At 40.5% G+C, this 11,667-nt stretch overlaps 1 protein-coding gene across 1 annotated transcript in view; it reads left to right on the plus strand.

Moving 5' to 3' along the window:
• Positions 1–11,638, plus strand: part of C7 (complement C7) — a 56,303-nt gene extending 44,665 nt beyond the window's left edge. The window contains exons 15-18 of the mRNA XM_082382252.1: positions 1,506–1,697; positions 5,980–6,070; positions 8,750–8,934; positions 10,414–11,638. Coding sequence (XP_082238378.1) covers positions 1,506–1,697; positions 5,980–6,070; positions 8,750–8,934; positions 10,414–10,595 — 650 coding nt within the window. The 3' untranslated portion in view covers positions 10,596–11,638. The remainder of the gene's footprint in view (positions 1–1,505; positions 1,698–5,979; positions 6,071–8,749; positions 8,935–10,413) is intronic.
• Positions 11,639–11,667: the final 29 nt, after the last annotated feature.

Here is an 11,667-nt window from a genome sequence, read left to right on the forward strand (position 1 = left end):
ATATTCTCCATCTTCTAATTTCATTTTTCCAACATATTAATCATAGTTATTTCATGGTCCATGTCTGTTAACCCCATCATCTGGATCTGCTGTAGATGTTTCTATTGTATTTTTGAATGTTGGATTAGTTTTGGTTGAATGCCAGATTTATATGTAAAAAAAATACATATGGATGATGTTATCTTCCTCTAGAAAAGATTTAGGTTTGTTTCTGGCAAGAACAAGGCTTGTTTATGTCTGGTTTACCTTTATCTCAGGTTGTATCCATTAAGGGATCATAAGGGAAAGTATGGGATTTCTACTGAGGCTCCTCCTTTGTAACAGGACTGGACTCTAATTTTTGGTCTCCTAGCCCTGTGAGACTGCTAAAAACTCCATGCAGCTATTCAGCCTCTGAGCTGCAGCTTTCTCCTTAGTTTAGCAGCCCTTCAGCACATTAAAAAAAAAATGTTTTTTTTCAAATTTACAAATAACCTCAAGGGCAAAAGCATTATCAAACGTTGTAATCACTACTTTAGACTTCCCTTTTTCTAGAGTCTTGGGCCTTCAAATTTCCACTGCTCTGATTGTTGTCTGATGCTCTCAGAAATACTTTTTCTTTTAACTTTGTACAGCCTTTCTATATGTCTTAGTGGGAGCATTAGTGTGAAACCAGCAAATGTGTCATGGCCAGAAATAAACAAATCTGATGCTAAATTATTAGCTTTTTGAAGGCAGATTATGTGACTAGTGTTTTGTGTCCCTAGTAGCACACAACGTATTTGGCAAAATATAGACACTCAATGAATGCTGATTTTGAATGAATGAATGGGTTTTCTGATTAAAATGGTGCAAAAATAAAGCAGTACTTTGTAGAATATTGTCCAAAGTCCACTAGAGAGATTGGCAAGATTTTTTTTTTTAAATCATGAATTCTGACTCGCTTTCCATGACTATGCATGTTTCTCATTTTTCTCCTTGTTGTTTTTTCAAGTAGAAGATTTGAGCTAATGAATGTAATGGAATAAGAAAAGATAGAACTGGGAAACCAAAAATGATTTAACACTTTTATGGTTGCAAGGTTAAAGGTGGTTCTTTAAAGATTTCAGATAGCAAAATATCTAATTGGGTATATGCTAATGATATGCAAATGAACACAACTCTTGGGAAAATTCTAGTGGGGCTTCACCAGACAAGAAGTAGCAGCTGTAAAAAGTCTGGTTTTAAGAGCAGGCTGGACTTCAGGACTCCAAAAGGCTTATTCATTTTAAGTTGTCACATGGCTTTGAGGGCAGGGGTGAGAGAGTGGGAACTGTTTTGGCCTTCAGTCATTCATGTCATTAACATGCCAGGCATGTTGGGATATGTCTTTCAGAGCATCCTAAGAGTGAACTCACCTCTTCCTCCTTGTCCTCTAATTAGAAAAAGCAGAACAAGTGTATCAGCACCATTTGAGGCTGTCACTTTTTTTTTAAAAGATGGTGTAGGAAAGCAGTGACCCTTGTATTCTTCTCTCTTCTCTTTAGAAATTGCCTGCGTTCTGCCTGCACTGATGGATGGCATACAGAGTCATCCCCACAAACCTTTCTACACCGTTGGTGAGAAGGTGACCTTTTCCTGTTCAGGTGGCAGGTCCTTAGAAGGTCCTTCGACATTTCTCTGCGGATCCAGCCTTAAGTGGAGCCCTGAGATGAAGAACGTCCAGTGTGTGCAAAAAGGTGAGTGGCTCTTGGGTCTGTCCAAGGACACATACACTCAGGGAATGAGAGTCCTTGCGGCAGTTCCTCAAGGCACTGAACCTCCATAACGGAGTCATTCCCTCCATGCCTGCCCTGCTACAAGAAGGAGGTCAGTTCATAGAGTGGGTAACAGAGTTTTCTGCACATGGCACAGATAGACTCACAGAATTCAAGGAAAGGCAAGAATTGCCCTGGGGATTCTGAAATTTTAACTTAAATCCTTCATATCAAAGATTAGCTTTATATTTGTTAAGGTGCCAAGAAAATAAAGAATTTCTAAAAGCTGATTTCTGGTTTCCTCCTGATTTTTAAAAATGTACTTTTATGAAGTACAGAGTTGAGATCATAATTTATATAAAATTCTGTATGTTTCGTTTTTGGACTCTTAGAGTTTATTAGTGCTATTGAAATTGAAAATTTAAAAGCACTTACATATAACCCTGAAAAGCAGAGTTATTGAAGGAAAAGTATTGTGGTTTGTGAAGTTGTTCTTAATAGTAGAAATCCAAATATCCAGTATTTTGAACACATGGCAAATTAAAATAGTTTTTTAAAATATTTTTTATTGGAGTATAGTTGGTTTACAATGTTGTGTTAGTTTCGGGTGTACAGCAAAGTGAATCAGTTATACATATACATATATCCACTCTTTTTTGGATTCTTTTCCCATATAAGCCATTACAGAGTATTAAGTAGAGTTCCCGGTGCTGTACAGTAGGTCCTTATTAGTTATCTATTTTATACATAGTAGTGTGTATATGTCAATCCCAATCTCCCAATTTATCCCTCTCCCCCCTTTCCCCCTGATAACCATAAGTTAGTTTTCTACATCTGTGACTCTATTTCTGTTTTGTAAATAAGTCCATTGGTATAAAATGGTCTTTTAAGAAGCTAAGGCAGGAAGAGATTTAGAAAGCCAATTAGAGATACTTAAAATGGGATAGATTTGTTTTCAAAATAACCTCCTCTTTCTTCTTTGTTTACTTTTTTTTTAAGAAATGGAAAATATTATGTTTGTAACAATTAAAAACAAGAAAGAAGAAAATCGCACTTGCATTCTATTTTATATGATATTCTTATTTGTTGAGTATATAATTTTTAATTCAATGCTGAAATTTATCTTCTATGGTGAAGATGAAGGAGTTGATTCCGTGAGTAGTAATATTAGGTGAATTCGATCTTCACAGCTGAAAAGAGAGCAGGCTGTGACTGATGGAGCAGTCTGTGACTGATTGTGTTAAACAGATCACAGAGGACAGAATGGGAGGGCTGCGTGTCCAGTGGAGTGGCTGCCCTACCTGTTCTCACGTGCTCTGTAGCTGTCACAGCAGAGGCGGCTGCTTTGTTTTCTACATGCACTGAAGCAAAGCTATGAGTTTATTTGGGATAAAGTAATGGACCTGTACCGATAATGCTAAAATTAAGGAGAACAGTGTACAGTTGATGAGGTTGCTCTTTTCTTCCAAATGAGATTATATACTTTATATACTTGTTTTTTTCTGAAATGTCTTTTTCAGTCACTTTATAACACATTTGGTAGGAATTTTCTCCCACTCAGTAGCAAATCCTATTAAGGTTTTAATTAAGGATGTTTTTCAGAAGACTTAGATAACAATAATAACTACCCTTAAAATAAGCCTATAACAAACCAAAAGTTCCAGGTTTGTCAGCCTCCAGAGTTTTAAAATACCTGATGTACAAGTATTTAGTCTTTTTTATATTGTGGTAAAATATACACAACATACAATTTACCATTTTAACCATTTAAAAATGTGCAATTCAGTAGCATTAAGTACATTCCCATTATTGTTCAACCATCACTGTCATCCGTCTCCAGAGCTTTTCCATCTTCCCAAACTGAAACTCTGTATCCGTTAAACACTAGCCCGTTATTTATCCGCACCTGCATCAGTACTTAGTCTTGATGTGAAGATAGTTGATTTTAAAATAGTAAACGTATATACTGTAGGTGGGTCCTAAGAGTGTGTTTACTTGGTTAGTCAAGCCATGAAGATAACAAAGCTATATTCTTTTTAAATGCAAAAGTCTTTGGTCTAGGTAATTCTACAAGCGATTTTCCGCAAAGAAATTATAATAACTTTTAGAAAATATTTAAAATTTGAAATTCTATCCTTATGAACGGTTAGCAAATAAACTGCTAATAATAATGCAGAACTAATGTACATGACTTAATCACTGAACTTCAGTTTTGGTCCATTTAGATCAGACTTTCCCAACCCCAGCACTACTGGAATTTGGGGCCTGATAATTCTTTTTTTTTTTTTTTTAAAGCTCAAATTTTTTTTTTTTTTTTTAAACTTTGGGTTTATTTTTATTTATTTATTTATGGCTGTGTTGGGTCTTCGTTTCCGTGCGAGGGCTTTCTCTAGTTGTGGCAAGTGGGGGCCACTCTTCATCGCGGTGCGCGGGCCTCTCACTATCGCAGCCTCTCTTGTTGCGGAGCACAGGCTCCAGACGCGCAGGCTCAGTAACTGTGGCTCACGGGCCTAGTTGCTCTGCGGCATGTGGGATCTTCCCAGACCAGGGCTTGAACCCGTGTCCCCTGCATTGGCAGGCGGATTCTCAACCACTGCACCACCAGGGAAGCCCAAGGGCCTGATAATTCTTTGTTGTGGGAGCCTGTCCTGTGCCTTATCAGATGTTTGGCAGAATCCCTGGTCTCTGCTCACTAGATGCCAATAGCGTCTCACAGGGGTGACAACCAAAAATGTCTGTTGACATTGCCAAATGTCCCCTGGGGAGCAAACATTTGCCCCTGGTTGAGAAGCATTGATCTAGATAATACCATTAAAATATTTTATTTTGGAGTTACTTAGGATTTCAGAAAATTTGCAAGTATAGTTTCCATATACCCTTTACCCATCTTCACATAATATTAACACATTACATACCTTGACACAATTTAGTTGGTCAAAACCAAGACATTAATATTAAACAGTACCATACTATTGACTACCCTACAGACTCTATTCATACATCACCAGTTTTTCCACCGATATCCTTTTCATGGTCTAGGATCCAACTCAGGATACTACGTTGCATTTCAAATTGGGCGATTGGGATTGACGTGTATACACTGATGTGTATAAAATTGATGACTAATAAGAACCTGCTGTATAAAAAAAAAAAGATAATACCATTTCAAAGAAAATGTTTAAAGAATAAGTACTTGCTAGAGACTTTGCTGGACACGGCAGGCATACTTCACCTTGCTACCATTTTTACAAGTTTATGCCTTCCTTGTTCATGAGATTTTCCTGTCATGTCTAAAGCTCTTATGTTTTCTGAAGTAAGGAAGTATTCCATAGTTTGTGTACCCATAAAAACACATCCTTCAGGCAAATGACCTTTATAGATATATCCAGCAGGTAGCTAGTTTTATGATGCAAAAGTATATGCCACTGAATTCCATTGTAATGAAGCTGGCAGGAGGTGGAAATTGCAGGGTGGTATAGACTGTTCATGTTGTAGGCAGGGTGGTATAGACTGTTCATGTTGTAGGCAGGCATAGCCTAGACCGTAGCAAATTATGCTCTTGTAAGTTGGACCAAAGTGTTTTCCTGTCAAAACTGGAATGATGATTGGCTTTCTATCAGTTTGTAGGAAACATAAAATAAAGGAAAGGGTTTTATTAACGTAAGTACCTCCAGACATTTAGTCACTGTTGAGGGGAGACCACTTGGACATTTACATGTAAGAGGTTATTATAGTTATCCTTGAGATACTGAGAGCTCTTCTTGTATAGGTCAAGTGATGGTATGCTTTCTGTCTCATTATAGGCACAGTGGGCAAAATGCGTCCACATAACAAACAGTTTTTAAACCCCCATGTACTTGATGAAAGGGAACCTACTCTGTGGGCCTTCAATTCAGACAAACATGGACTTCAATCCTGGCTTGGCCAATTTATTAACTAGCATGAATTTCCTAACTTTTCTGTCTCTTAGTTTCCTCATCTCTTAAACGGGCATTTATTAAGGGGATTAAATACCACAATGTATAAAAAGGGCAGGGCCAAGAGTAAATGCTCAAGAAATGGCGGCTATTATGACCAATGAAATTGGTTGGTCCTAGGAATGCTCTAGCTCTTGTAAAATGCTTTATAGCTTTATTTTTTACTGTACAAACTTGTTGCAGTTGAGACTATTACAGAGCCTGGTTCAACAATTAAAATAATACCTTGTTTGCTATAAAGAAGCTTTTCACCTAATGATCGCCTCTCCATTATCGTTTTCTTTTAGATGCCCCTTTGGCACCGGAAGTGCCTGAATGTCAGCGCTGGGAGAAACTGCAGAATTCAAGATGTGTTTGTAAAATGCCTTATGAATGTGGGTAAGCTCTGTCTTCTTCTCTGTTTTATTTTATTTAAAATAGATGGGATGATTTCTTAATGCCATTTGAAGCAACATGGATGGACCTAGAGATTGTCATACTAACTGAAGTAAGTCAGACAGAGAAAGAAAGACAAATATCGTATGATATCACTTATATGCGGAATCTAAAAAAAAAATTGGTACAAATGAACTTATTTACAAAATAGAAACAGACTCACGGACTTAGAGAACGAACTTATGGTTACCGGGGGGGAAAGGGTGCAGAGGAAGGATAGTTAGGGAGTTTGGGATTGACATGTACACACTGCTGTATTTAAAATAGGTAACCAACAGGGACCTTCTGTATAGCACAGGGAACTCTGCTCAGTATTATTTAATAACCTAAATGGGAAAAGAATTTGAAAAAGAATAGATACATGTATATGTATAACTGAATCAGTTTGCTGTACACCTGAAACTAACACAACATTGTTAATAAACTATACTCCAATATAAAATAAAAAGTTAAAAAAATAATAATTAAGTTAAAAAAAATAGATGGGATGATTTCTTAGATGCTAGTCTCTGTTAGCTCAAAGATGTTACTTACCACGGGTTAAGGGTCTTTGCATTTCAATCCAGCCCATTTGCTGCTTGTTATTTGCCTGGGTCACCAGGGCTGACCATTGGTGACATTAAGCAGTGTTCTAATCTGGCTGGTGAGAAAGGCTGAAGGACTGCTTGAGATTGCTTGTTCTCTACATAAAATGGGGCAAAATGACAAAACTGTCACCTGAGGATTTAGAGCTTGAGGAGATTAGGGCTGAAATTCCCATGAGACATAAACTCTTAAAGATACCAAGAGAAACAAAAGCAGCTGCTTTTCTGATTCTTGAAATATGTTTATTTCTAGATTTGCATTCTAAGAACACCACCACACTTGAAATCACTCCATTGTAGAAAGATATCTGAAGTAATTACTGTATGTTGGATACAGATGGCATGATTAAGTTGGGACAAGAGGAGGTTTACTGGTGGTACTACTTACAGAAATGTGGGCAGAGTAAAGAAAACTGCAAGCCACAGGGCAGTACTCCTGGGCTGGTAGCAGTTCAGGTTTATAGTATCTCCATGCCCAAACCAGAAGGTGTGAGAGAGGAGCACTTAGGAAAACCTGTTGACAGAGGGCTAGTCGAGGAGGAGTTGAGTCCCTCATTTGGGGACCTCAGAGATCCCCAGCAGTGAGCCAGGGGAATAAAACCCCCCATTGTACCCTCTTCTCTCCCTCCAGTCTCTTGCCAGACTCCCCCATTGATCAAACACCCCTGAAGCTAGAGGACAAGGAAGTCTATTGATGTGGTCCATACGTGTCAGCCTCCCAGGCAGGGTGGAGAAGAGTGGAGGGTGGATCGGGAGAGGCAAATGGAAGATATCCAGTCCCCAGGACTTACTGGCCATCTTTAAGGTTAAGAATCAAAACACAAATTATTAGCCAATTACTTGGCTTTCAATTAGTATGGTCATCAAAACACATCTTGAACACCTACATTGGGTAATGATGACTATGGTGGTATCTTATAAGAAGTAACTTCTCATGTGAAGGAGAACATAAAACTGAATAGCATAAATGGAGATGGTCAGCCCAAAATCTTCTGACTGTGCTGTTATTCTCTATTAATCATTGTTTACTTTGACTCACTTTCATCCTCTTTCCAACTTCTCTGATTCATTGAGTTTATCTGCAACCTGTTTATAAATACGGTAAGAGTTTTAATATCAGATACTGATAACAATCAGATAGATGGCCTTGTAAGTTCTCTGCCCTTTAAGGTGTCCTGAGTACTTCTATTTAAAGTTTAAATAAACAGATAAAAAAGAGATACTAGGATTTGTTTCTGTTATGTAAATATCCAAATAAATTTAACTCTTGGTCAGAGAAGTAAGCATTAGAGCTAAATATATATAAGTAAATATAGATTCTGTTTACTATTCAAAAATGCCTTGTTGTCTAGGGTTTCACTACAGTAATTGTTTCCTTACCCATCAGCATTCAGAAATGTGGTTGTTTTTATTAGTGACATTTCAAATAGTTAGCACTATTTTAACGCCAATGCATACGAAAAAAAAGTAACCCATTTTATGGAGATATTTCTAAACTATTTTGTAAACGTAGATACTCTAAAAATAGCATTGAAAAATAGAGTTCATTTTCCCTTGAGGATTCAGTCATCAGCTGTGGATAATGCTATAATATGGACCTGAACTCTCAGGGCTGCTGGCCTGGGAGGAGGTGCTTTCTTCTGCAGTCAGTGGTCCCATTTGACTACCATTCCTCTGAGTGTTTTGATCTTTGCTAATTTTCTGTCTCCTTCTTTGTCATCAGTCTACCAGCTGTGGCTAGCAGACGTTGCCTTCTCTTCTAATTTGCTGTATCTGATCTGTTCTAGATGAAACTACATTGACACTAGATATCTAAGCTTGTAAAATTTGTGAGTAAATAAAGAACAAAATATGTTCATTTTGAAGATTGGAGGGGGTTGGCCCTAGTAATGGGGGGCATTTGCATTTCTGTTCCATCTTTTTGCTGTAGGTGACAACATCTGAGGCACTGAACCCAGAGCCTCACCTTTCACTTCTCATTCTCAGCTTTGAAGAAAGAAAATCTTGTAAATAAAGTAATTAAAAAAATTTGTTTCAGATCCTCCTTGGATGTATGTGCTCGAGATGAGAGAAGCAAAAGGATACTGCCTCTGACAGTTTGCAAGATGCATGTTCTCCAATGTCAGGGTAGAAATTACACTGTTGCTGGTAGGGAGAGCTGTACTCTACCTGCCTCAGCTGAGAAAGCTTGCGGTGTGTGTCCACTATGGGGAAAATGTGATGGTAAGGGGCATTTCATATTTGTAACTATAAAAATGCTAAAGTAATAGGAGTGAAGTTTTCAAACATGTAGTTTTCTAGTTTAGCAGCAGATCAAAGCACATCCCTGAGGGTGTCAAAGACCCCGACTGGTCTGAGCATGAACTGTCCTCCCCCACTGCCTTCCCCGGGGAGGGGGTGGATCAAGAACTCTCCCTGATGGTCTGAATGTCCTCCCAAACATCACATTCCACCTTCACGATCTTTGCTCTGTCCTTGTATTATCCATACTATGTACTCATTGAGAAAGAAACAGACTCCCATAAAAATAACAATTTTTAGAAGAAGAAACTTTATATCACATCTTTAATAGGAAATGTCCCTTGCCTTAAATATTAGGTAACCATGAAAATACATACAGTGAAACAAAACAAGGTAGGAGATTCCAGCCAGATGCTGCTCAAAGCTTGGAGGTTGATGCTTCCTGGTGATAAAGGGTGTTTAGCAAGTGTCAGGGGCGTGCTGAAAGCGCACCCGTGCCAAGCTGACACTTTCTCCTAGAAGCAGTCAGAAGGATGTGAAGAGAATAGGAAAGGAGGTACTACATTCTCAGGCTGTGATTCCATACTTGCTGGTGCCGTGTCCAGGGAGCACTTAACAGTGATCTTGACAACCAGCACCGGCCAGCGCTCCTCCGCGGGGGCAAGAGTTGGGTCGCCAGAGCCAAGTCACCGTCCTCAGTTTCCCCATCTGTCAATTTGGGAGCCGGACTGTGCGATCTTGATCTGTAAGGTCTCTGCTAGCTCCTCAGGCCCTCCTTTTCCTGGCCGGTACCCACTGGGCACCTTTCCCCTCACTCCCGTCCCATGTGCAGCAGAGACGATGACACATATAGCCGCGTCTGGGTCACTTTCGGCTTGGCAGTCACCACAGTGGTCTGGCAGACCTGGTTACCCTCCTTCTGGGGACGCCCGGCTGGTGCGTTCCAGCCTCGCACCTTCAGCGCACACACTGCTTTCCTCCCCGACTCGTTTCTGATGGGTCTTTACGGGACATGAGGCCTTTTGCATCCCATGCCCTCTCTCTCTCAAAGCAAGTTAATTCTTTTGTCTCCCTCTGTTTGAGCCTTGCCGCCCGGCTCTTTGCTGAGGTCTCTGTATTTGGTCTGGGCGTTGAGGGATCCCACCGGGGGTTTGGGCCCCCCCCCCTCCCCCCGTGCAGCACGTGGAGGAGAGAACCGCTCCGCGGGGGTCCCATCGATAGGAAGCCTGGCAGCAGCCTCAAAACCTGCTTATTCTGTCGGAGTGGAGCGAAATGCCTCCCTTGCCCAATCCTGCGGCTTTTCCTGGGGATCCGGGAGAGGGGAGGGTAGTTGATTACATCACGCGAGGCAGGAGCGTCTATAGCTCTCCAATCACCAAACATCACGACTTTGGACGTGATGCGCCTTGTCTTCCCCACGTCCACCATGGGCCACCAAGCCTCTCTTGCCTCTTTTTCCAGCCCAGAGCAGCAAATGTGTCTGCAGAGCCGCCTCGGAGTGCGAGGAAACAGGGTTCAGCGTCTGCGTGGAGGCGAATGGCAGGGAGCGGACGATGACAGAGTGTGAGGCCGGCGTCCTGAGATGCCGAGGACAGAGCATCTCCGTCACCAGCATCCGGCCCTGCGCCGCCGGAGCCCCGTAGCTCCCGGCGCCGGTGGGCCTGCTCGCGATCCTGCAGCCGCGTGGCCGAGTTAGAACCTCTGCACGCCCGGCCCTGTAGACAGCTTCTCAGCACGCGGGCCCATTCTTTCTCCTTCCACTCCGTGTCCACTTCTCGCAGTCCCCAGGCCCTGCATAATTACACAACCCTTTGTTCTCCCAAACCTGAATCCAGATCCTCTTTTTCTTCTCTTTAAATGTCAGTCAGGCTGAAGGCTATTGATGAACCTTTGAAGGAGCTGTTATGTTCTTGGAAAAATTGCTGACTTCTCTGGACCTTGACTTTTTTTTAATCTGAAAATTAGAGGGTTGGACTAGAGAAATCTGAATGCTCTATGATTCTTTTAAGTATGATTAAAAGAACCGACCAGAACACACTCTACAAATTGATTACAAAAAACAGAAAGATTGGAGAGGCTGGCTTCGCTCAGTGAAACCGAGTACAAAGGGGACCTTGAATGGAAAAAGGCAGATACAATTATTCCATCCCAGGCACCACACCTAGAGATCCCTAATCTTGTCAGGAGGTTGAATCACTGCTATCAGAGTGGAATCCATCACATTATGGTCACAGGGGCACCTTCTACTTTCCTGTCTGAGAACAAGTATTTACAATTGAGGCTTCTCTCTGGAGCTTTTCTTGTGTTTTCCAGACACAAGACCTGCAATCTGTCCCCTTCCTCCCCTTTCCTTTTGCAGGAAGCATCATTCGTGCCTGAGCCGTTGAGTGATTGTGTATTTGGGAGAACAGCGCTCTCTAATGTGGACACACACCTAGACTTTTCAGGGGGCTCTACAGGTAGATCCATGTGAGGCATTAGCCTTCTATTTAGTCCCTATTCATCTTTCATCAAAACAAAATAACAGCTGTAGGTGATGAAATGAGTGGGCTTCAATGGAATTTAAAATACGCTTTTATATACAAATAATATCTCTGTATTTTTCTGATACATTTCAATGAAACTTTAGTTTAAATGACAATGATTAAAAAACTCATTAAAGATACTATACTTTGGAATTTTAAAATCTGTGTTATGTTTAATTTTAAAGACTTT

This window comes from Balaenoptera borealis, assembly GCF_965194805.1.
Source record: "Balaenoptera borealis genome assembly, chromosome: 2".
In the NCBI taxonomy this organism is placed as follows: Eukaryota; Metazoa; Chordata; class Mammalia; order Artiodactyla; family Balaenopteridae; genus Balaenoptera; species Balaenoptera borealis.